The sequence below is a fragment of the Lepidochelys kempii genome, chromosome 5 (assembly GCF_965140265.1).
Source record: "Lepidochelys kempii isolate rLepKem1 chromosome 5, rLepKem1.hap2, whole genome shotgun sequence".
NCBI lineage: Eukaryota > Metazoa > Chordata > Testudines > Cheloniidae > Lepidochelys > Lepidochelys kempii.
The window spans coordinates 102,976,698-103,002,325 of record NC_133260.1 but is presented as its reverse complement, the minus strand read 5'-3'; the positions used below and the strand labels follow the sequence as shown (position 1 = coordinate 103,002,325).

At 40.5% G+C, this 25,628-nt stretch overlaps 1 protein-coding gene across 1 annotated transcript in view; it reads left to right on the top strand.

Moving 5' to 3' along the window:
• The window catches only part of GLIS3 (GLIS family zinc finger 3), a 267,600-nt gene that overhangs the window by 207,410 nt on the left and 34,562 nt on the right, over window positions 1–25,628 (top strand). Inside the window, exon 8 of the mRNA XM_073345244.1 lies at window positions 20,385–20,553. Within this exon, the coding sequence (XP_073201345.1) occupies window positions 20,385–20,553 (169 nt within the window). The remainder of the gene's footprint in view (window positions 1–20,384; window positions 20,554–25,628) is intronic.

Sequence of the window (25,628 nt, the reverse complement as noted above, 5' to 3'; positions counted from 1 at the left end):
AAAGAAAAGTCAGGAAATTGAAAGTTGTGGTTCTCACAGTGACTACAACTCAGGCCTTTTTCATATAAGAACTGTTTTGCCTTACTGCATATTATGTTAATTTTTAATGCCTTAATCCACGTAGTCTATTCAATTTCTTTCAATCTGAGTGTTGAGGGAAATGTCAAAATTCAAAGTTACATTTGTGTAACTATCATAATTACTTTACTAACATAGGTTTGTGTACTTCTGATTCTCTTTTATTGCCCTTTGAGGAGGGGATGGGTACTGAAGAAGTTTGAATAAAATACTTGATGTGCTGGACCTTCATTCATCTGAACAAAAACTTAAAACTTTTTTCAGGAAAGAAAAAGGTTGGTTATTCCCCCCTCCTCCCCCCCCTCCACCCCAAAAAAAAAAAATATCTTTCATTGGTGACTTACTGACTTGGGGACAGACAGGGCCAGAGTTCCAGAAGACCTCAGCATGTTCTCACAAAAATGTCTCAGTGGGAGCTGCTGAGATATTTTACATATCTGGCTTATATGTGCTGTTGAACTTTTCCGTTCTAGGTTGCTGATTCAAATCCAGCACAGGCTGGGAAGGACCAGAAGTTTCTAGGCCAAAAGAATTAATGAGCTCAGTCCAGTTCTTAGTCAACAGTTGTCCACTCTATAAATGATACAATTTAGCACTCTCTTTGTCAGTCTCAGCAGAGAGATCAAGGACCAAATAAGCATGGAAAACTGAACTCCCCCCTCGCTTGCAACTGGTGTTTTAGGATGCTAGTGACACAGAATAGAGCTAGTAGTTCCCCTACACGTGCTTTACTAGTGGATAAATAGATGGCCTCTGACTCCAGCATCTTTCACTAGATTTTTTGTTTATTTTTCATTTCTGCATGGTCCTATAGGGAGCAAAAGTGACCATATACTGTGAGAATTAATATTTCTAGACTTATTCAAATCAAGAAATATTAGAAATCTCATTAATTTCTAGCTAAGTTTTATAGACTCAGGAAGTTTGGATGAGGTTTGCATAAGCATCCAAACTTTTGTACTTTTATCCATATTGAATCTCAAACCTTTAAAGTAACTGTGGTGATTTGAATAAATCCCCCAGTTGAGCTCTTTGACACAAGAAATTACTGACTAGTTATAAACTTTAGTAGGTTTTCAGCTCAGGACATTTTATATGCAAATCAGTTTATTTTCATTTAAATTCCAGTAATGCATTGGTTTTATGCTGAAATACAAGTTTGAAATGCAACTGGGCCACTAAGGCCTGATCCAAAGGCCACTGGTATCAACAGACTTTAGATCAGGCCCCAGTGCAGAAACTGGAAGCTCAGGAGGAAAGCTGCTAGGCAAGAAACTTAGTGTTGCCAAATCTTGTGATTTTTATCAAGGGTTTTTTTTGCTATTCAGGATGAGGGTTTTAGCTTTTTATGATCCTCTGCTGCTTTCTCATCATAAATTTTTGCCCCTATTGTCAGTGGCTGCCATCTCCCTTTATTGTCAATAGCACTGAAGGCACAGGTTGTTCTTAATCAAGATGACTGCCTTTCCCCTACAGTATCTGCATGTGTAAGAAGGGCTGCCAAAAAGTTAAAAAAGAAAGTTAAAGTGCCCCAGTGTTTCCAATATGATTGAATCCAGGCTGCGGGGAGGCAATATGGCCACCCACTCTACTCTGTCACTGGGAAACTGTGAGGGGGATGGAGGGATACATTAGAAGCAAGAGAAAGACCAAGGACAGGGTATGTCCATTACTTAATTTGGCCGGGGGGGGAACAATAACAGAAAAATGTGGAAATGGCAGAAGTGCTAAATGACTTTTTTGTTCCAGTTTTCACCAAAAAGTTTAGTAGCAGTTGGACATATCACTTAATGAATGCCAGTGAAAATGAGGTAGGATCAGAGGCTAAAATAGGAAAATAACAAGTTAAAAATTACTTAGACAAGTTATTTCTTCAAGTCACCAGGGCCAATTAAATACATCCTAGAATACTCAAGGAGCTGACTGAGGAGATAGCTGAGCCATTAGCAATTATCTTCGAAAAATCATGAAAGACAGGTGAGATTCCAGAGGACTGGAAAAGGGAAAATATACTTCCCATCTATAAAAAGTGGAATAAGGACAACCTGGGAACTACAGACCAGTCAGTTTAACTTCAGTGCGTGGAAAAATTATGGCGCAAATAATTAAGTAATCAATTTGCAGACACTTAGAAGATAATAAGATAAGTAACAGTCTTCACGGATTTGTCAAGAACCAATAGTATAAAACCAACGTAATAGCTATCTTTGACAGTGTAATAAGTCTTATGGATGGGGGGAAGTGGTAGATGTGGGAGATCTTGACTTCAGTAAGGCTTTTGATACTGTTTCTCATGACCTTCTCATAAACAAGCTAAGGAAATATAAACTTGATGGAGCTACTATAAGGTGCGTGCATAACTGGTTGGAAAACCATTCCCAGAGAGTACTTATCAGTGGTTCACAGGCAAGTTTGAAGGGCATATCAAGTGGGGTCCCGCAGGGATCAGTCCTGGGTCCAGCTCTGTTCAATATCTTCATCAGTGATTTAGATAATGGCATAGAGAGTACACTTGTAAAGTTTGCAGATGATACCAATCTGGGAAGGGTTGCAAGTGCTCTGGAGGATAGGATTAAAATTCAAAATAATCTGGACAAACTGGAGAAATGGTCTGAAGTAAATAGGATGAAATTCAGTAAGGACAAATGCAAAGTACTCCACTTAGGAAGGAACAATCAGTTGCACACATACAAAATACAAAATGGGAAACGACTGCCTCAGAAGGAGTATTACAGAAACGTACCTGGGAGTCATAGTAAATCAGAAGCTAAATATGAATCAAGAGTATAACACTGTTGCAAAAAAAGCAAACATCATTCTAGGTTGTATTAGCAGAAGTATGGTAAGCAAGGCCTGAGAAGTAATTCTTCCACTCTACTTTGCACTGATTAGGCCTCAGCTGTAGTATTGTGTCCAGTTCTGGGTGCCACATTTCAGGAAAGATGTGGACAAATTGGAGAAAGTCCCAGAGAAGAGCAACAAAAATGATTAAAGGTCTGGAAAACATGACCTATGTGGGAAGCTTGAAAAAATTGGGTTGGTTAGTCTGGAGAAGAGAAGATTGAGAGGAGACATGATAACAGTTTTCAAGTATGTACAAAGTTGTTACAAGGAGGAAGGAGAAACATTGTTCTCTCTAACCTCTGAGGGTAGGACAAGAAGCAAAGGGCTTAAATTGCAGCAAGGGAGGTTTAGGTTGGACATTAGGGAAAACTTCCTAACTGCCAGGGTGGTTAAGCACTGAAATAAATTGCCTAGGGAGTTTGTGGAATCTCCATCACTGGAGATTTTTAAGAGCAGGTTAGACAAACACCTGTCAGCGATGGTCTAGATAATATTTATCCTTGAGTGCAGGGGACTGGACTAGAAGACCTCTCGAGGTCCCTTCCAACCCTATGATTCTGTTTGGGAGGCAGGGAAGAGAAGTGGTAGAGGATCTGAGGGTCAGGGAGTGGGCTGAGAGGGTGTGGATGTGAGGAGCCAGGGGCAGACTGGGGAGATTGTGAGGAGGCAAGAGAGGAGAGCATAGGTGCAGGATGGTAATGTAGAGTGAAGAGGAGGGAGATGAGAATCTAGATGCAGGAAATAATCACAAGAGGAACAGGGATGTGCGAAATATGAGAGGAGACTGACGAGGTGGATGGGGAATAGAGGAAGAGATGTGTATGAGGGATAGAAGAACATGAGGGGGGGAATGGAGAGCAGTTAGGGGACTTGGGACTGTGGAGGGAGTCAGGAGGGGAGAAAGTAAAAGGATAAGTAATGAGTCAATGCTAAACCAGATTGAGCGGTAAAGTGGAGTCCCCTGCAAGCTGGCAATTTTTCTGTGTGTGCATTTAAGTTTGAATTTTGAACCTGAGATCTTTTGGGGCAGGTAGCTTCTCCCTTAAGGCTTTAAAAAAAAATAAAGGGTAGTGAAGAAAATAAATGTATTTTAATAGCTTGATTTCCAATCCTATTTCTTGATATTTTACAGTCTGATTCATGATTTTTGCTTGGGGTTGGCAATATTGCATGACTGTTTGGATTCCTGGAGGAAATCGGTAATTTTTCATTTCTCACTATTTGTCTCTGCTTCCTACTGAACAGCAATTCTTGTAAACTAAGAGTTAATCATCATGCTTTTATGAGCTGTAATTTCTCATTAGTTAATAGACTGGTTTCTCTAACGCATTTATTTATTTATTGCTGCATCTATCAATCAGTTGACACATTTATTTGCTTTTTTCTTGGTGCACAGAAGACAGGTAGTATTGTTTCCCATCAATTAGCTGGGGATTTTATGTCAGGGATAGACAAAGCCATGTCATTTCATTCTGACAACCTCCCAATCCATTTGGAAGAAATTATTTCATTAACTACTTATCTGGGCTACTGGATAATGAAAAAGTGAAATAATAAAGGAGAGACTGGATTTTTAGGGAATGGCAATATTAAAATTATTCATGCTGCAGAGAATGGAAAAGCAATATAAAGTTGGCTGTGGTGTCCTAGAGAAGCGACTGTTCCAGTTGACAAATGGAAGCAGCAAAAATGATCCCACACTCAAGTTGAGGAGAAAAAGGGTCGACACAATCTGAAGCAGAAAATAGATGATACTCACTTTTACTGTAAACTGTTACACAGTTTAGAGACTAACCAATTTATTTGAGCATAAGCTTTCGTGAGCTACAGCTCACTTCATCGGATGCATACCGTGGAAACTGCAGCAGACTTTATATATACACAGAGAATATGAAACAATACCTCCTCCCACCCCACTGTCCTGCTGGTAATAGCTTATCTAAAGTGATCATCAGGTGGGCCATTTCCAGCACAAATCCAGGTTTTCTCACCCTCCACCCCCCCCCCCCCCACAAATTCACTCTCCTGCTGGTGATAGCCCATCCAAAGTGACAACTCTTTACACAATGTGCATGACAATCAAGTTGGGCCATTTCCTGCACAAATCCAGATGTGAGAAAACCCAACACGGCTGTTACTCTGAAACCTGTTACACAGTTTATCACCTATCACCTGAACTGTGACTGTGCTGTTTTCCGATTATAGACATGAGCAGATGTCTCTGTTACCAGTGGCCTTCATCAAACTTTTTACCAATTGGAGATATTTTAATAGTTTATACATATTTAAAAGCAAGAAATTTTTTAAATTATTTTTCGTCTAAGGGATGCACAAAATATATACTTGAAGGGATACTGTCAACTTGAAAAATCACACTTCTCTCTTTGGAACTGTTGTACCCACTCAAGTTACAAGTATTGCCTTAGAAAACTATAACTGAAAGAAATGAGTGGAAATATATTTTTTCTCTATTTTTCCCAGTTTACTTTGTGCATTTGAAAGCACGATGTATGTAGCCATTTTCACTTTTCTCCTGTATATACAATTTCTTCCATTCTGAAAAGATATTTATAACCATCAACAGAAGGAGCAGAAAAAACACTTATATGTTTTAATTTTACATTCAGAATGTAATATTTAAAGGGTTTTTTGTCAGAAACTGGAAGCATTTCAAATAAGTCAATTTAAAAACTCCATGTTGAGGGTGTCCCTTTAAAGCTCTGAGCTAGCTTTCAGAGGAGCTGGATATCCATAGCTCTCAGTGATTTCAGGTGCTTAGCACCTCTGAAAATCAGGCCATTAGTCCACTAAACATTAATTTAGACGTGAATTGTAAAGCTAACCTGCATATTTAAAGGTCCTAAGTAGCCCTACATTTAATTAGCTTTAGAAAATGGGATAAAAGGATTTTTTATTTAAAAAAACCACTGTAGTTTTGTGGTTCATCGTAGTGCACTAGTAAAGTCATTAGTCTTTTTTTTAATTCAGAAAACTGTACAAGACCATTTCTTTTATTTTTTTCTTTCTTTTAAGAAATGGCAAAAATGAAAAACTTTGAGACTAACACATTTTTATGGCTTAAAGTATAATCATGCATAAAAGTGACTTAGGGCTTGTCTCTATAGACACTTAGTGCAAGGGAAGCCATTGTATGAATCTACAGTGCACTAGTTTTCCATGCACTACTGGCCATGTGGACCCTGCTACCGTGCACTAAAAGTTTCATAGCACACACCTCAGCTTGCTGTGCACTATGTTTTTGTGTAGAAAAGCCCTTTCCTTTGAAGAGCCTGATTCAGCAAACATGTACAAATGTGTGTTTAACTTTAAGTGTGTGTGGTCCCTTTGATTTCACTGAAATTACTCATACTTACAGTTAGGCACATGCATAAAAATTTGCAGTATCAAGGCCTAAAATGAAACCTATTCTGACTTGTGATATAAGAAGTTTAAATATAGAATAATCATCCTAATAATACAGTGGAGTACACTTATGGATCTTTTATTACCAAAAAAAGGTGAAAACAGATCCAAAAAATAAAATGAGCATTATAGATTAGAAAAACAGTTATAATAACAATAGTATAAAATATATAATTATAACAATGTTTTTTCATAAGCTATAATATTTGAGAAATTATTAAAATGTAAAGATTTAATGTATTTTTATAAACCTTCTAGATTTTAGAAAAACTTGTTATTTTTACTGTTTTCTATATGAATTGCATGGTTAGGACTAACCTCACCACTAGGTATATATTTAATTCTTGGTCTAAATTCTGATCTGTGTTGCACTGGTGCAAGGCAGAGTAGACTTTGACTCAGAATAATTGAGGGCCTGAGCCTGCAAACACTTAAGCAAGTCCAAAACTTTACTCATGTGAGTAGTTCCATTGAGGTTGATGGGACTACTCATAGGTGTAAATTTAGGCATGTGCATATGTATTTGCAGGAGTGTTACTTAAATATTCCTTGGACCAGAGTGAGAGTGAGACTCAGCCTATAACCCCATGGTTAGGGTATGCACCTGGGAGACCCAGGTTCCAGTCCCTGCTCTAATGAGTATGTAAGTATTTTATACAAAGTAGAACAGCTTCAACAGGAGAGACTGAGAGAGACCCACCCTAGTGGTGCGGGCACTCACCTGTGGGGTTAGAGACCTGGGTTCAAATTCTTGCTCTGAATCAGGCAGAGTAGGGATTTGAACCTGGGTTTCCCACATACTAGGTGAGCACACTGGGTTTTTGGGCATAAGGGTGGCACCATCACTATCTCCTCCTCATTTTTTTTTTTTTACAATTTTTTTGTGACAAAAGGCTGGCCCAGCTTAAGCACCTAACTCCAGGAGAGTATTCATGATTGAGAATCACAGGTGGAGGGAGGCATCTCCTTCTGGATCAGAGTTAGGCACCTAATTCCCTTTGAGAAACAGGGCTTAGGCTCCACCACTTTCTTCTGCATTTCCTACTGGCTAGCTTAGCCAGCTCCCCACTCAGCTTACTGGCTTTTGTGAATCCCATTCTTAGGTTCCTAGCTCTCCCCACACATTGTATAAGGAACCTGGGTGCCTAAATTGCAGCTATGGAATCAGGTGGGCAGCAGAGTGCCTACATATTAGATGTTGCAATGCTCAGTGTAAGTACCCCTTTACGGATCTAGCCCTATGTTGTCATTTAAAAAAATCCTAGTCATTCTGGTTTATTCAGTATTATAGTATCATGAAATTTTCAGTCAGAATTTATAAATGATGTATTTTCTACTACATCCCTATATCTTAAAATATTTTGTGCCCCATCTCCTAGAATTTCTTATGCTAAAAAATCCTAAATGCTGTAATATAGAATTTTTTTTAGTTTTTAAGTTTATTGTGCCATATGTGGCAAAAATTCAACAGTTTCACATTTTAAAATAAACCAAAATGTATAATTTATAAATTCTCTCTGAAAATGTCATGAATTGCACATTCTCCAATGCTCTAAAATGAAGCAAGCTAATTACTGCAGCTGTTCACATTTGCAAGTTTTTCTTTGCACCGGAAAGACAGAATTGTTGTAATAAGAGTTTTTAGATTCTGCAGAATATTTTTGCAACATTGCCCTGAAGACAGTGTTGTGAACCACTGTTCTAAGTAATATTATAGGGCCCAATCCTACAAATACTTTCATACATGCTTAACTTAGGAACGTAAGAATGGCCATACTGGGTCAGACCAATGGTCCATCTAGCCCAGTATCCTGTCTTTGAACAGTGACCAATGCCAGATTCTTCAGAGGAAATGAACAGAATACAGCAATTATTGAGTGATCCATCCCTTGTCATCCAGTCCCAGCTTCTGGCTGTTAGAGGCTTAGGAACACCTTGAGCTTGTGGTTGAATCCCAGCCCATCCTGGCAAATAGCTATTGATGGACCCATCCACCATGAATTTATCTAGTTCTTTTTTGAACCCGGTTATAGTCTTGGCCTTCACAACATCCCTGGCAATGAGTTCCACAGGTTGACTGCGTGTTGTGTGAAGAAATACTTCCTTTTGTTTGTTTTAAACCTGTTGCCTGTTAATTTCATTGGGTGACCACTGGTTCTTGTGTTATGTGAAGGAGTAAACAACTCTTCCTTATTCACTTTCTCCACACCATTCATGATTTTATAGATTTCTATCATATCCCCTATTACCAGAGCCATCCCCTCAGTATGGTGAATTGGGGTGACTGCTCTGGGCCCTGCACTTTGGGGGGTCCCATGGGCTGCTGGTGCAACTGGCTGGCCTCAGGCACAGTCGGTCCTGGAAGTGATGGATTCGTCATTTGCTCCCTAGGCCCCGCACCTCCATAGGGACGGCCCTGCCTATTAGTCATCTCTTTTCTAAGCTGAAAAGTCCCAGTGTTTTTAGTCTCTCCTCACATGGAAGTGGTTCCAATCTCTAATAATTTCTGTTGCCCTTCTCTGTACCTTTTCCAATTCTAATACATCTTTTTTGAAATGGGGTGACTAGAACTGTACACAGTATTCAAGGTCTGAGTGTACCATGGATTTATATAATGGCATTATGATATTTTCTGTCTTCTTACCTATCCCTTTCTTAATGGTTCCTAACATTGTTTAGCTTATACATGTGAGTAATGTTACACATGTGCTTCAGTGTTGGTTTATTATTATTATTTGAAATGTAGAGTGCCTGGGTGCTCCAATCAGGGGTCATTGTGCTAGATGCTGTACACACATATAACAAACAGATGCCACAAACAGCTAATAGGCATCTGAGGCAACTGGTGGATACAACACACAGGTAAGGGGAGCACTAGGTAACTCTGAGACAATTATTATTATAAGCATACACAGCTGTCACAGCACATCAGTGGCCTAATCATCATGACAAAGGAGGAGTTAGAAGGAAATCAATATAGTGACTTTGTGGATAAAAGGCAATATGGGAGAAAGCATGAAGGTGTTGGTAGGAAAACTGGCCTTCTGAGTGATAAAGGCTGACATGTTGGCATAGCAGAGGTGGGAGCAATAGCTCAATGCCAATTAAAAGATGGCAAGTGTGGTGTGGTTAAGCTGTGAAGGGCTATCAAAGTGAATACAAGTAGTTTGTGTTTGTGCAATGGAAAGGGGGGAGCCAGCAGAGGGATGAAAAGATAGGGATGATGTAGTCAGGGCAACAAGTCAGTTGTTACCTTTTAATTACAATCAAGAAGAAACACTGTGTTTGTAGGACCTGCTATCTTTTGTGACCTACTATTGAAGAGGCAGGGAATGGAGCACACTTAACCAACCCTAGAGGCATTACAGGAGAGAACAAAAAGGTGGGTCACATCCAGGGCCTGCCAAATTCAACATCATCTTTACCTCTTCAAATATGACATTTCATTCTTTTCTGTTCTGAAGCTTTTCATAGGCGGCATTTTGAATGGGTTTAACGTGGGGCAAAATGGGATTTGTCAAAGTTGGGAATTAGGAGATTACAATAGTCAAGAATTCCTGCTAATATTTCATATTCACAAACATTTTCATGAATACCCTGCAGTTGTCCAAATACTTTCAAATTATGAATAATGTGAGCCATTAATGGTAGCAAAACCAAACTTGCTGTGTTTATTCATTGCTATATATTCACAAATCAGGATTGTTTACTATTGTTACTATTTAGTGTGATCTAGCTGAAATATTCTGGTAAGGCCAGGATCGTGCAAACACTTATGATTGTGCTTATATTTAAGCAGGTGAGTATTCCGTTTAAAGTCAGTGCACTACTCCTGGGTATAAAATTAGGCATGTGCTTAAATGTTTACAGAAAATTTGGGCCTAATACTACATTTGACCCTTATCCTTGGCGTCGAATAACATTTTTTGAGGTCCAGTTCTGAATTTGTCAAACACCTAAGGTTCTCATTAAATGAACTTTATTGTCAGGATCAGGCCCATTTTGTACATATACTTTACAAGGACTCACTAACTTTAATATCTTACATATTTTATGCAGAATGCAGACATTTCGTGCAGATTTGTCCCTTACTTCCCCAGCTTTAGTTTTGAATTTTAGAAGTTTAGTTCTTAGTGTAGCTTTAAGGTAGCTATTTCCACTTGGATGCAGTTTGCTGGTGCTATGTGAATTGCATGCATGCATCCGATGAAGTGAGCTGTAGCTCACAAAAGCTTATGCTCAAATAAATTTGTTAGTCTCTAAGGTGCCACAAGTCCTCCTTTTCTTTTTATGGTAATGATTTTCATTCAGCTTCTGAGAGAAGGAAAGCTTATGTGTATTGGTGAATTAGCATTACCATTGCAAAGTAACAAGTGACAACTGTGTTATTTCTATTTCCCTTCTTCATGCTAAGAGAAAACCTAAGTGAAAAGAAACTACAATCTACTGAACAAGTAAGAGTCAGGCAAGGATATGATATAATGACCTTCAGTTGAAGCAAGAACCTCAGGTTTTAATCCAGATCACAAACTTTATTGCTTTGGGGATTTCACCATCTCTTAATCACAAAAGTAATAAGAATTTCCAATATGTTCAACTGCTGTGCTTAATCAATTGTTCCAGCTGCCAATCACTGGCAATATCAGAAAGTACTGTGGACTTAACAAATGCCTCCCAGCCAACAAACCAGCTGTGACCCTTTGCTAACACTGAAGGGTCTAGACAGTGAACTTTAACCTCTCCTCAGACGTCCCTGACATATTACATATTGTATCACAGCAGGCTCATAGTTATTGCAGTACGTACTGGACAGATTTTATTTTGCTACTCATATTATGTGTACACGGAAAGCAGAAACCCATGGCAGCAAGTCTCAGAGCCCACGTCTACAGACTTGGGCTCTCAGTATGGCATTACAAATAGCAGTATAGACTTCAGGCTCAGGCTGATGCTCAGAATCTGAAGGCTGCCTCCTGCCCTAGGTTTCAAACCCTGGGGACCTTTTTTGGCAACTAGCATCCTTCTCCAGTAACTTGCTGTAACACACTGAAACATCAAGTTGGCTTTTCTATGGTGTTGGGAAGAGTTTCTGCCATTTTATCTCTTCCCACACCTCCAAAGTGAAGATAGAGTTAACACTCTGCAGCGGGCTGCTACCTCAGAGCCAAATATTAAAATGTGCTAGATCATCTGGTCAGGTGATCTGGAGTATCATTAATAAAGAAGGAGGTATGGCTTCATTTTCAGCTTGTGGACTGCGATACAACCGCATTTGCCGCAACCCCTCAGACAGAGACAAACACCTACAAGATCTCTGTCAAGCTTTTTTACAACTACAATACCCACCTGCAGAAGTAAAGAAACAGATTGATAGAGCCAGAAGAGTTCCCAGAAGTTACCTACTACAGGACAGGCCTAACAAAGAAAATAACAGAACGCCACTAGCCGTCACCTTCAGCCCCCAACTAAAACCCCTCCAACGCATTATTAAGGATCTACAACCTATCCTAAAGGATGACCCAACACTCTCACAAATCTTGGGAGACAGGCCAGTCCTTGCCTACAGACAGCCCCGCAACCTGAAGCAAATACTCACCAACAACCACATACCACACAACAGAACCACTAACCCAGGAACTTATCCTTGCAACGAAGCCCGTTGCCAATTGTGCCCACATATCTATTCAGGGGACACCATCACAGGGCCTAATAACATCAGCCACACTATCAGAGGCTCGTTCACCTGCACATCCACCAATGTGATATATGCCATCATGTGCCAGCAATGCCCCTCTGCCATGTACATTGGTCAAACTGGACAGTCTCTACGTAAAAGAATAAATGGACACAAATCAGATGTCAAGAATTATAACATTCATAAACCAGTCGGAGAACACTTCAATCTCTCTGGTCACGCAATCACAGACATGAAGGTCGCTATCTTAAAACAAATAAACTTCAAATCCAGACTCCAGCGAGAAACTGCTGAATTGGAATTCATTTGCAAATTGGATACTATTAATTTAGGCTTAAATAGAGACTGGGAGTGGCTAAGTCATTATGCAAAGTAGCCTATTTCCTCTTGTTTTTTCCTACCCCCCTCCCCCCAGATGTTCTGGTTTAACTTGGATTTAAACTTGGAGAGTGGTCAGTTTGGATGAGCTATTACCAGCAGGAGAGTGAGTTTGTGTGTGTATGGGGGTGGGGGGGATGTGAGAAAACCTGGATTTGTGCAGGAAATGGCCCAACTTGATTGTCATGCACATTGTGTAAAGAGTTGTCACTTTGGATGGGCTATTACCTGCAGGAGAGTGAATTTGTGGGGGGGGGGTGGAGGGTGCGAAAACCTGGATTTGTGCTGGAAATGGCCCAACCTGATGATCACTTTAGATAAGCTATTACCAGCAGGACAGTGGGGTGGGAGGAAGTATTGTTTCATATTCTCTGTGTATATATAAAGTCTGCTGCAGTTTCCACGATATGCATCCGATGAAGTGAGCTGTAGCTCACGAAAGCTCATGCTCAAATAAATTGGTTAGTCTCTAAGGTGCCACAAGTACTCCTTTTCTTTTTGCGAATACAGACTAACACGGCTGTTACTCTGAAACCTGCAAATTTCTGGTGAGTGTTAAGATCTTTAGTGAAGAAATGCCAGGCACAAGCGTCAGAATAAAGCCAAAAAGTCTCAGAAAGCTAGGTTTGTAAATCTCAGTTCATGTTGCTAGCTGTTATTTGATTTCCTTGATATTGTCTAGTGGTTTTTGGAAGCCCTGAGTTCTCACTCCACTTCTGCCAATGACTTCCTCTGTGGCTTTGGAAAAGTTACTTAAGCTTCTCTGCCTAGTTTCCCTAGCTGTAAAAAGGTTAGTAAGTATCATTATCTCCAAACTCCCAGGTTGTGAAGATTAATGTTTGTAAAGGACTTTGATCCAGGTCTTCAAACATATTTAGGCACCTAATTCCCACTGAAATAAAATGGGAATTAGGCATCTAAATACCTTTGAGGAGGATTTGGGCCTTTGAACATGGAAACACAAAAGGGGGAGCTGAAAGGAGGGAGATAGGCATGGGGAAGGGAGAAACATGGCCTGAATGCAGCCAGGTGGGCATGTCTGTTTTTCTCTTCTGATGCCAAATATCCTGTTCACAAGGATGATATAATTATTCCATATACAAATCGAATGTTAAATACAGTGATTTAAAAGTAAAAAACATGCTAGCAAATGTGCAACTTTAATTGAAGCTGAACCACAAACAAAAGGCTTATGCTGTCTTTTCTAGGTGGAAAGTATTTTCAACCCTGCCTCAAAATCTTTGTGGGCATGGGTAGGAGGAGAGACATTTTGGGGGCAGAAATAGATTGACAGAACACTGATTTGACAGTAATAAATCCATGGTAATAAATTACACCATAGTTGGTAGTTTGCGAGAAGAAAGGTGGTAATTCTGCATTTTAAACATGTTTCTTTAAATTACAGGGTTCTTGCTCCATTAAGAGAAGAAATTGAATTTTTTAAAGTATAAATTCTTTAATATTTTAAAATGCTATTTCTCTTTTTTCTTACTTGTGAATCAAGTTTCTTTTTCCCTCCATCCACTTCATTTTTATTGCATGTCAATAGAATACATAAGAATGCAGCTCCACACAGAGAAAATCTGTAGGAAGAGAGATGCCTGTTGGATAATCTTTGTGTTGGTAAATCCTTCTGTGATGAGACCTCGAAAATGGCAGCTTGAATTTTTCCTATATAATTATCAAAATTAGATGACCTAAAAAGGTGTAACTCAATCTTAGGTTCACATTCAAGTCCAAAAGACTATCTATCTGAAACTATGCCGTAACCTGAGCTTCTTAAGGATCATGGCGGAACAACAGCTTTTTCATGACATTTATTCCTGGGAATTTCTTTTGATGGGTTTTATTTATGTTGGAGTATTATACAAACTATTGAGTTTCATATTTATTGAAGAAACAGGAAAATACTTTTTTACCGAGGAACGCTTTGTTAAAAAAAGCCCTTTTTCATAATGTTTCTATGCAGATCTAGCTTATGGTAAATTGGAGATAAGAAGAATGTTTGTTGTCACAGATGTTTACTAGGTTTTATGCTGTTCAAACTATGTGCTTAACTTAGATCAGGCAGCAAAAGGCAATTACTTAAGAGAAACTGACAGCAGAAAGATTTGCTTTCTCAAATAATGATGCTAAGGACCCTCCAAGTAATTTGGAAGTTACTATCATACTGTACAGTATATTGAAAAATTAGAGATTCAGATCTAAGGGTACATCTACACAAGAGCTGAAAGGTGTAATTCATAGCTCATGTAGACATACTTGCACTAGCTCTGATCAAGCTAGCATGCTAAAAATAGCAGCATGGCTGTGGTGGCATGGGTGTTAGCTTGGAATAGCCATCCGAGTACATACCTAGGACCTCAGACGGAGTTGTACTGTATGTCTACCCAACCTGGGAATACACCACCCAGCTGCTGTGTAGACATACGTGTAGATACTACAGCCATGAGTGCTCTAGAAATGCACGTAAATATCTTCTTATTGATATGCATCTGAAATCATAGCTCCAAATGCTGGCCCCCAGCTTTCCTGTAGCATTGAGGCTGTCAAGGCTGTGTGACATAACATGGCATGACTTGGAGGCTGCTGTCTTCCATGGATGCTGATGGAAACAGTGCTCCATAGCATCCATAAAGCCAACCAAGCCCTTCTTCTGCCCACTTTTGGAGTCCATAACTCCACTGCACCCAGACATTGACAGCTGAGATTAGCGAAGGGCTCTGTATTCAGCAGGCTTCCCTTACTCTGTGTGGGGAAAGAAGGGGTGGATTCCTTTTGGACGATCAAGAAACAGGGAAGACAGAGCAGGGGTGGAATGCAGAACCCATTTAGGGCAAAGAAAACACCACTATTGCAATAAATAGGGAAGGACAGAGAGAGAGAGAGAAAGACCAGATCTGTGGAAAGCTCCGGAGGGAACATAGAACTTACTTGTCAACATCTGCACTACGTGTGTGGGTCAGGACTTGGTCCATCTATATGTCAATGGCTAATTGTTAATTGATAAGAGTTGTGTATGTGTACATCCAAAAGCAGAATTTGGCACACTAACAGTTATGGGAGCTCTTTATATGTGTGCTAAGGGGACATTATACATCCCTACATTACTCAGATGAAAACAAGCAGATTTTTTTCTTTGTCAGCAGATTAAGGTCTCTAAATAGAAACATAGATGTTGGAGATGGAAAAGACCTCTTAGGTCACTCTATGATGCCTGTCAGTGCATGCTTGTTCCCTACAGTACTTTCTCCAATTTAGCTTTGTCCCAAGCAATGTGGCTTCTATCAGTTCCCTTGGAAACTATTCTCCAGTTTAATTGATCTCACCTTTAGGTAATTTTTCTTAATATGCAGCCTACATTTTAATATTCTTAATTTCATCTAATTTCTCTGTCATATATCTTGTGTTATCCTACACAATTCCTCTGCTCAGAAACTTGGAAGACTTACCTCTCCTTTTTGTTTAGCTAAGCCATACACTTTTTGTTCTTTATCTTTTTGATGAAGATTAAGTATCTATGTTTTCACTCAAAATCATCTGCATGACGTGACACGGATGTCGGTAAAAAGCACCTAAGTTAGTCAGGGACCAAGTTAATGTGTCCCTCTCCCTGTTTACTGTTTCTTTGCTTTGCCAAAAGTAAAAACATCTGTGCTTTACATTTGAAAGGAAACTCTTTGCCTCTGAGACAATTTGCAAAACAACAAGGATTGTCTACAGTCCTCACACAGTTGCTAAATGCTGGCGTCCTCATTTATAGCATCTCTGAAAATGAAGCTACTGATCTTTAGGTCATCTCATTAGCATGGAGGGAGGAATTTCTATAATGATTTTAAGTTAATCATTCAGCATGTGACTAGTTTTTTTATTTGTTGAAAAATTATGAAAGTATTCAAATTTTCAAAAAGTAGTAAACATTTGTTTTTAATTGTGATATTTTATATCAGTTTTTAGATCAGCTCTAAGAACTATGCTTTATAGCTTTACAACTTGTTCTGCAATATGAAACAATGATAGACTCCAGATTTGCAGTATTTTTTCAAGCAAAACTCCCAGGACTGGGTCCATAGTGTTGTCCTTTTTGATTTTAGACAATTCTCCATTGTGAACTGTCCAATCACATGCATATCTTCAAAACTCAATCAGTGTTTCTTTCATTATAACATAATTTGGGTTGTTTTTTATGGACCAGTGACATTTTTTCACACGGAAAGCAAGATTTGAAAAAAAGTTGGTTTCTAAGAATTAGCATTAAATCATTCTATGTCTATGTCTGGGGGGAGAAAGCAGAAGGAGACTCCGCTGGTTGGAAGGCATGAGATGCACTGTCCTGAGATGGGGGGTTCCACGACCACCACTCCCAAGAGAAGGAGGCGGGTGGTGGTGGTCAGGGACTTTCTACTCCGGGGGACTGAGTCATCTATCTGCCGCCCTGACCGGGAAAACCGAGAAGTCTGCTGCTTGCCGGGGGCTAAGATTCGCGATGTGACAGAGAGACTGCCGAGACTCATCAAGCCCTCGGATCGCTACCCCTTCCTGCTTCTCCACGTATGCACCAATGATACTGCCAAGAATGACCTTGAGCGGATCACTGCGGACTACGTGGCTCTGGGAAGAAGGATAAAGGAGTTTGAGGCGCAGGTGGTGTTCTCGTCCATCCTCCCCGTGGAAGGAAAAGGCCTGGGTAGGGACCGTCGAATAGTGGAAGTCAACAAATGGCTACGCAGGTGGTGTCGGAGAGAAGGCTTTGGATTCTTTGACCATGGGATGGTGTTCCATGAAGGAGGAGTGCTGGGCAGAGACGGGCTCCACCTTACGAAGAGAGGGAAGAGCATCTTTGCGAGCAGGCTGACTAACCTAGTGAGGAGGGCTTTAAACTAGGCTCACCGGGGGAAGGAGACCAAAGCCCTAAGATAAGTGGGAAAGCGGGATACCGGAAGGAAGCACAGGCAGGAATGTCTGTGAGGGGAGGGCTCCTGCCTCATACTGAGAATGAGGGGCGATCAGCAGGTTATCTCAAGTGCTTATATACGAATGCACAAAGCCTTGGAAACAAGCAGGGAGAACTGGAGGTCCTGGTGACGTCAAGGAATTATGACGTGATTGGAATAACAGAAACTTGGTGGGATAACTCACATGACTGGAGTACTGTCATGGATGGTTATAAACTGTTCAGGAAGGACAGGCAGGGCAGAAAAGGTGGGGGAGTAGCACTGTATGTAAGGGAGCAGTATGACTGCTCAGAGCTCCGGTATGAAACTGCAGAAAAACCTGAGTGTCTCTGGATTAAGTTTAGAAGTGTGAGCAACAAGAGTGATGTAGTGGTGGGAGTCTGCTATAGACCACCGGACCAGGGGGATGAGGTGGATGAGGCTTTCTTCCGGCAACTCGCAGAAGCTGCTAGATCGCATGCCCTGGTTCTCATGGGTTACTTTAATCATCCTGGTATCTGCTGGGAGTGCACTACAGCGGTGCACAGACAATCTAGGAAGTTTTTGGAAAATGTAGGGAACAATTTCCTGGTGCAAGTGCTGGAGGAGCCAACTAGGGAGAGAGCTTTTCTTGACCTGCTGCTCACAAACCGGGAAGAATTAGTAGGTGAAGCAAAAGTGGATGGGAATCTGGGAGGCTGTGACCATGAGTTGGTTGAGTGCAGGATCCTGACACAGGGAAGAAAGGTAAGCAGCAGAATACGGACCCTGGACTTCAGGAAAGCAGACTTGGACTCCCTCAGAGAACTGATGAGTAGGATCCCCTGGGGGAATAACATGAGGGGGAAAGGAGTCTAGGAGAGCTGGCTGTATTTCAAAGAATCCTTATTGAGGGTACAGGGACAAACCATCCCGATGTGTCGAAAGAATAGTAAATATGGCAGGCGACCAGCTTGGCTTAACAGTGAAATCCTTGCGGACCTTAAACATAAAAAAGAAGCTTACAAGAAGTGGAAGATTGGACAAATGACCAGGGAAGAGTATAAAAATGTTGCTCGGGCATGTAGGAATGAAATCAGGAGGGCCAAATCGCACCTGGAGCTGCAGCTAGCAAGAGATGTTAAGAGTAACAAGAAGGGTTTCTTCAGGTATGTTCGCAACAAGAAGAAAGCCAAGGAAAGTGTGGGACCCTTACTGAATGAGGGAGGCAACCTAGTGACAGAGGATGTGGAAAAAGCTAATGTACTCAATGCTCTTTTTGCCTCTGTCTTCACAAACAAGGTCAGATCCCAGACTGCTGTGCTGGGCAACACAGAATGGGGAGTAGGTGGCCAGCCCTCTGTGGAGAAAGACGTGGTTAGGGACTATTTAGAAAAGCTGGACATGCACAAGTCCATGGGGCCAGATGCATTGCATCCGAGAGTGCTAAAAGAGTTGGCAGCTGTGATTGCAGAGCCATTGGCCATTATCTTTGAAAACTCATGGGGACCGGGGGAAGTCCCGGATGATTGGAAAAAGGCTAATGTAGTGCCCATCTTTAAAAAAGGGAAGAAGGAGGATCCTGGGAACTACAGGCCAGTTAGCCTCACCTCAGTCCCCAGAAAAATCATGGAGCAGGTCCTCAAGGAATCAATCCTGAAGCTCTTACACGAGAGGAAAGTGATCAGGAACAGTCAGCATGGATTCACCAAGGGAAGGTCATGCCTGACTAATCTAATCGCCTTCTATGATGAGATTACTGGTTCTGTGGATGAAGGGAAAGCAGTGGATGTATTGTATCTTGACTTTAGCAAAGCTTTTGACACGGTCTCCCAAGGTATTCTTGTCAGCAAGTTAAGAAAGTATGGGCTGGATGAATGCACTATAAGGTGGGTAGAAAGTTGGCTAGATTGTCGGGCTCAACGGGTAGTGATCAATGGCTCCATGTCTAGTTGGCAGCCGGTGTCAAGTGGAGTGCCCCAGGGGTCGGTCCTGGGGCCGGTTTTGTTCAATATCTTCATAAATGATCTGGAGGATGGTGTGGATTCCACTCTCAGCAAATTTGCTGATGATACTAAACTGGGAGGAGTGTTAGATATGCTGGAGGGCAGGGATAGGATACAGAGGGACCTAGACAAATTGGAGGATTGGGCCAAAAGAAATCTGATGAGGTTCAATAAGGATAAGTGCAGGGTCCTGCACTTAGGACGGAAGAACCCAATGCACAGCTACAGACTAGGGACCGAATGGCTAGGCAGCAGTTCTGCGGAAAAGGACCTAGGGGTGACAGTGGACGAGAAGCTGGATATGAGCCAGCAGTGTGCCCTTGTTACCAAGAAGGCCAATGGCATTTTGGGATGTATAAGTAGGGGCATAGCCAGCAGATCGAGGGACGTGATCGTCCCCCTCTATGCGACATTGGTGAGGCCTCATCTGGAGTACTGTGTCCAGTTTTGGGCCCCACACTACAAGAAGGATGTGGATAAATTGGAGAGAGTCCAGTGAAGGGCAACAAAAATGATTAGGGGTCTGGAACACATGACTTATGAGGAGAGGCTGAGGGAACTGGGATTGTTTAGCCTGCAGAAGAGAAGAATGAGGGGGGATTTGATAGCTGCTTTCAACTACCTGAGAGGTAGTTCCAGAGAGGATGGTTCTAGACTATTCTCAGTGGTGGAAGAGGACAGGACAAGGAGTAATGGTCTCAAGTTGCAGTGGGGGAGGTTTAGGTTGGATATTAGGAAAAACTTTTTCACTAGGAGGGTGGTGAAACACTGGAATGCGTTGCCTAGGGAGGTGGTGGAATCTCCTTCCTTAGAAGTTTTTAAGGTCAGGCTTGACAAAGCCCTGGCTGGGATGATTTAATTGGGTATGGGTCCTGCTTTTGAGCAGGGGGTTGGACTAGATGACCTCCTGAGGTCCCTTCCAACCCTGATATTCTATGATTCTATGATTCATAGAAAGGGTGATCACTTATCTGGTAGTACTGACTGATCATTGAAATCATGTTGTGCCTACCATGATACTGAATATTGCTCTCCCTCTGATTTCAGCTACAATGTTCTCCAGTACTCATTCAAGTCGGAGTGGAACAGCTGCTGGGGGTGGTCCACCATCACATCCTGTCAGTCACCCTTCTCCAGGGCATAATGTACAGGGTAGTCCCTGCAACCCACCATCTCAGTTACCTCCTCTCTCAGCTGTCGACTCCAGCACTGAGAGGTAAGACTATCTTTATTCATTTTAAAAATGAGAAGCAATTGACTCTGAACATTACTAAGTTTAGTAGTAGTTTTATTGTTACTCTTGTTTGTTTAGAATGTTGTTAACAGCACAGCCGGATTATGATGATACTTCAACATATATTTTGTGTTAGTGCACAAATGTAGAGTAAGTGACCACTATTCTAAGTTAATCTCAGAGTATATACTTGTGCCTCTGGGATTTACCTTGCTATATTCACTGGTAGTTTGAGAGAGATTCTTACTTTTTTAAAAATGTATTATTTGTACTATAGTAGTGCCCAGAGGCTCCAACCAAGACTGGAGTCCTGTTGTGTTAGGTGCTAACACATCATAAGGCACAGTCCCTGCCTAGAAGAGCTTATACTGTAAATAAACAAGACAAATAGTAGGAGGGGAAACAGGGATGAAGTGACTTGCCCAAGGTCACTCAGTAGATCAGTGGTAGAACTGTAACAGAACCTCAGGTCTCCAGACTGCTAGTCAAGTGTCCTATCCACAAGTCCATTATATGAAAACTATAAACAATAAGTAGGCTTGGAAGGATTAGATTTTCATTGGTTAAAGTCAATAAACATCAATTTCACTTTACATACACAAACCAACAAAAATATATTTCCATCAATGATTATCAAAATTTACAGAGAAGCAAAGTATGCACAATGTTGTGTGAGAACTTATTAGAGTTTAATTTAGGGATATTTACTTTGTGTTTTTCGACATTTGATGCTGACAATTTGTGTTTTGACCATTAGAAACCTTTAACTTTTGAATCTCGATGTCTACTGTCAACAATTATTGTCTGACCCCCAATAATTACCTGCAATTGTAAAAATTTAAATAGATACAATTTTTAAAATGCTTAAATCCTGTAATTTCTGCACAACCATGAAAAGTTAAACTGATCATCTTAAAAAAAAGTTTTAAAGTAAACATTGCTATTATTGATTGAAATTACAAAAAAATAAAAATAATGGAATTTTGCCAAGCCTGTGAATAAGGATAGTGTCTCTCCAATTTAAAATTGCATTGAAGGAGAAAAGAGAAGTTGGAGGAGAGATGGAGAAGCTTTCTTAATAAGAATGAAAATGCTAATTATTGAGTTACTCTGTGTAAGTGGCTTGGGAGCCATGATTATTAGAGCCTCACTAGCATTTATATTCTTGTCCTACTTGCCAACATGTTGAAGTGGGCAGGTTGTCAGTTTGATTATTGCTGACTGACTTTGCTTTTGAGAAGTGTAATACATATGGGTTGAACTCCTATTGCATGTGTTTGTATTTGTTTTCAGCATGTTTAGTAGGAGGAAGTTATTTAATCATGAAAATTTGCAGGCTGAACTTGCAAGATGCTGCATGCCTCCAGTGAACTTATAAATGCCCCTCAAACACAGTGAATTTGTAGAGTTCAGGTCACTTTGCACCTCTTAGGAGCAGATCAGCACCTTGAAGGACTGGGACCCTGATTTGCATGTTAATTGACATTTGCCGCTTTGAAAACTCTGGTGAAAACTAAAGTTGCTTTCTCGACCGAAATAAGCTCATATTTTTGCAGGAAGCTGATATCTTCTATATTGTGAAACTAGTGTGCAATGACTGGACTTGACTTCTAATTTAGTAGCAAAGGACTATGAGTCATAGTCAGAAGTCATTCATTGCTGGTTAGGGACAAGATCTCCCATCTTTATGGTTTCTATTACTTTAGATATTTCAGTGATATAAAAGCAAATCCTCTGAAAGGGATCCAGTTTTCATCTTTAAATATTACCTAAATGATTATTGATCAGATATTGCATGATGTTAATGGTTTCCACTTAGTATATTAAATCAAAATTCTGACTATAGTGCATGAGACCTAGGTAAATAGTTTTTCAGTAGAAACATATTTCTGATATAAATTCAATGGTACACATATTACACTTTAATTTTAATATAAATATTCTATTCTTACTATATATCTATGGACATTTTTAAATATAGTTTTGCTGATTTTACATAATTTTCAACACACTAAAATACACACTTCTATATTTCACTAATGTATCGCAAGGTGTTTAATTTTCTTGAGGAATAGAAATATCAGTAATTAGGAAAGCACAAAAAATCCAATTATAAACCTCAAAAGAACATTCCTGGATTTCAGTTGCTGATAAATGGACCTAATTCCCCCATAATGAAAACAGTACTACAGCTCTGCCTTTTATCTTGAAGATGGAAGAATGGGATGGCTTGCACGATTGGGCTAAGGTGTCTTTCATGTCTAGGTTGCTACTTTGAGTTCAATTAGTTCAGTCATGGCTGAAAGGGGTTAGAACCATCTGCTGTATGGGGGCAGTATCAGTCCACTTCTAGTGGAGGTGCCTCATCATAAATACAATCATCATTGCTGCTAATTGTTAGTATCCTTGTTAGGAGAAGGGCCAAGGAGTGAATGATATATAGACTCCTCTTCCCTGTAGAAGTGGTTCCTTTCAGTCGGAGTTGAGGGATATTGGCAAATGCTATTGGGAAGTTTCTGCTGCCTTTTGTTGCTAGACCACTAGCAGGGTCAGTCCAGTATTTATTACAAGCATTGAAATCACTGTTTAAAAAACAAGTCCAGATCCTCTTATTAGCACATTTCTGAGAAGATTACTGTTGGGAGACCACTGTTGAAGCACTTTAATAGTGATGTGTATAAATAGTTTCTACCTCATTGGGGCCCTGATCCTGTTTGGGACCTCAGGACACTATGATGATACTGACAATAATGAATAATAATGAAGTTCTGGTCTGATACACTCCTTCCTTACAAGCCTTTTTTCCCCCTTACACTAACCATATACACATTTTCATAAACTGTTTCATAGTTACTCCCCGTCTATGTTTGGGGCTTCTTTGGATTCAAGACTGAGGAAGTGCCAATAACTACATTAATGCAATGTTAAGAGGAAGCATTTAAATGCAGGAGAGTGAAGATTACCACAGCAGTGATAACTTGGTCACAGGGCACCTATATATATTTAGGCAAATATTTAACAGGAGAAATAATACAAAACACTACATATAGCCAAGACACTGTGTATTCTGCCATCATGGAATTTTCCACAGAATTCACCCCTTGCTGCAGAATCTCTATTTCCATTTAAAAAAAATTAAATGTCAAGCCTTCATGGTTGTGACGATAATCTTGAAAATGTGAACTAAGTATAAACTTGTTTGAGTGTGCAAAGAGCCTGAAATAATGGTTCTGAGCAGTGTGAACTGCCTCAGCCATCTCACTCTGGGACCCACCGACTTAAACCTGGTCTAAACTTAAAATTTAGGTTGACATAACTATCTTGTTCAGGAGTATGAAAAACAGTCACATCTGCATGCTGCAGCTATGCTGACATAACTCCCAGTGCAGACACAGCTAGGTCAATGGAAGAATGTTTCGGTCAACCTAGCTACTGTTACTCAGGGAGGTGGAGTTCCCACAGCAATGGAAAAACCTCTTCCTTTGCTGTTATCTGCATCTACACTACAGGGTTATAATGGCATAGCTATGGCACCATTGCCAATGTCGCACCCATAGTGTAGACATGGCCTTAGTGATTATGCAAGCGTGAAATGTGCCATTTTTTCCAAGAGAACACAGAATTCTGCATACAAAATTAATTATTTAGCTGCAGCCAAGAGCCCAGCATTTTGCTTTGTCTCCCTGGCCTGCTGGGACCTGCCTGCAGCTGTCTCTTGCTCTGGACCGTTCTGCACAAGGGGAAGTTAATTGGACTACAGTGCATGCTCACATCACTGTTTTATAGAACAAGGCAGGAGCGAGGAGGGCTGGTGCCAATGCTCAAGTCCAGGTTGCAGGTAGGGAGAAGGGGGAGGCAGAAGGGCAGGCTGGACAACTATGCTGCCAAGGGGCTTGGGGAGCTGAGATGATGAACTCGGGAAGCAGACCACAAGCTCTGCCTCCCCTCTTTCATGGCACACATGAGGAAGGGGAAGGATAATCTGTCCTGGACCACCTAGGCAATGTTGTAACTGCTGAGGCCCTTGGAGCTGGGCGCGTAGTGTACAAAGTATGGTTGAGAATAATCATTGGTAAATTGTACAGCCCATTACGAGTCATAGTCGTGTGTTTGGTTGTGGAAGGGGTGAGAATGCAGGATATTTCCCGGAGATACAATAAATTCATACACGGAGATACAAGAAATTAATATTGCCACAGAATTTAGGAGTTCTTACCGCAGGCTTTGTGGCCACTGTGCCATGTAGTGCATGAGGTGCTGTATATTCTGTATGAGCAATGTGGCTCCGCTAACACAGTGGAACCTGAGAGTTATGAACACCTTGGGAATGGAGATTGTTCGTAACTCTGAAATGTTCGTAACGCTGAACAAAACGTTATGGTTCTTTCAAAAGTTTACAACTGAAAATTGACTTAATACAGCTTCAAAACATTACTATGCAGAAGAAAAATTCAGCTTTGAATCATCTTAATTTGAATGAAACAAGCACAGAAACAGTTTCTTTACTTTGTCAAATCTTTTTTTTTAAGCTTTCCTTTTATTTTTTTAGTAGTTCACATTTAACACAGTACTCTACTGTATTTGCTTTTTTTGTTTGTTTGTTTTTGTTTCTGGTGCTTCTTGCTTGCATACTTCTGGATCCAAATGAGGTGTCTGGTTGACTGGTCAGTTCGTAACTCTGAGGTTCTACAGTATTACCCTGAGAACCTTAACTACTGGATTCTCTGCATTTTGAATAATTAACTTCTCAACCTTAATGTTGCATTAACATAGTTCTTGCTTTTAATATTCAATTACAAAAATTAAAATTTTAAAGGAAAAACAACAAAAAACGGAGGCTGCTACTACCTAATTCCACACCCACCAGCAGAAATTTCTCTACCGCTATAACAGAACAAGGCTGTCGCTTGTTTTCCAGCTGCAGAAATACTCACATCCATCATCTCCCAAGGTGAAATGTCCCATTATAGGTAATGGTATGTCATTCAATGTAGAATCTACTGACCCATTCACATGCACACAAGTCTGCGTTGTTTCAACATTAAGCTCCCCTCCTA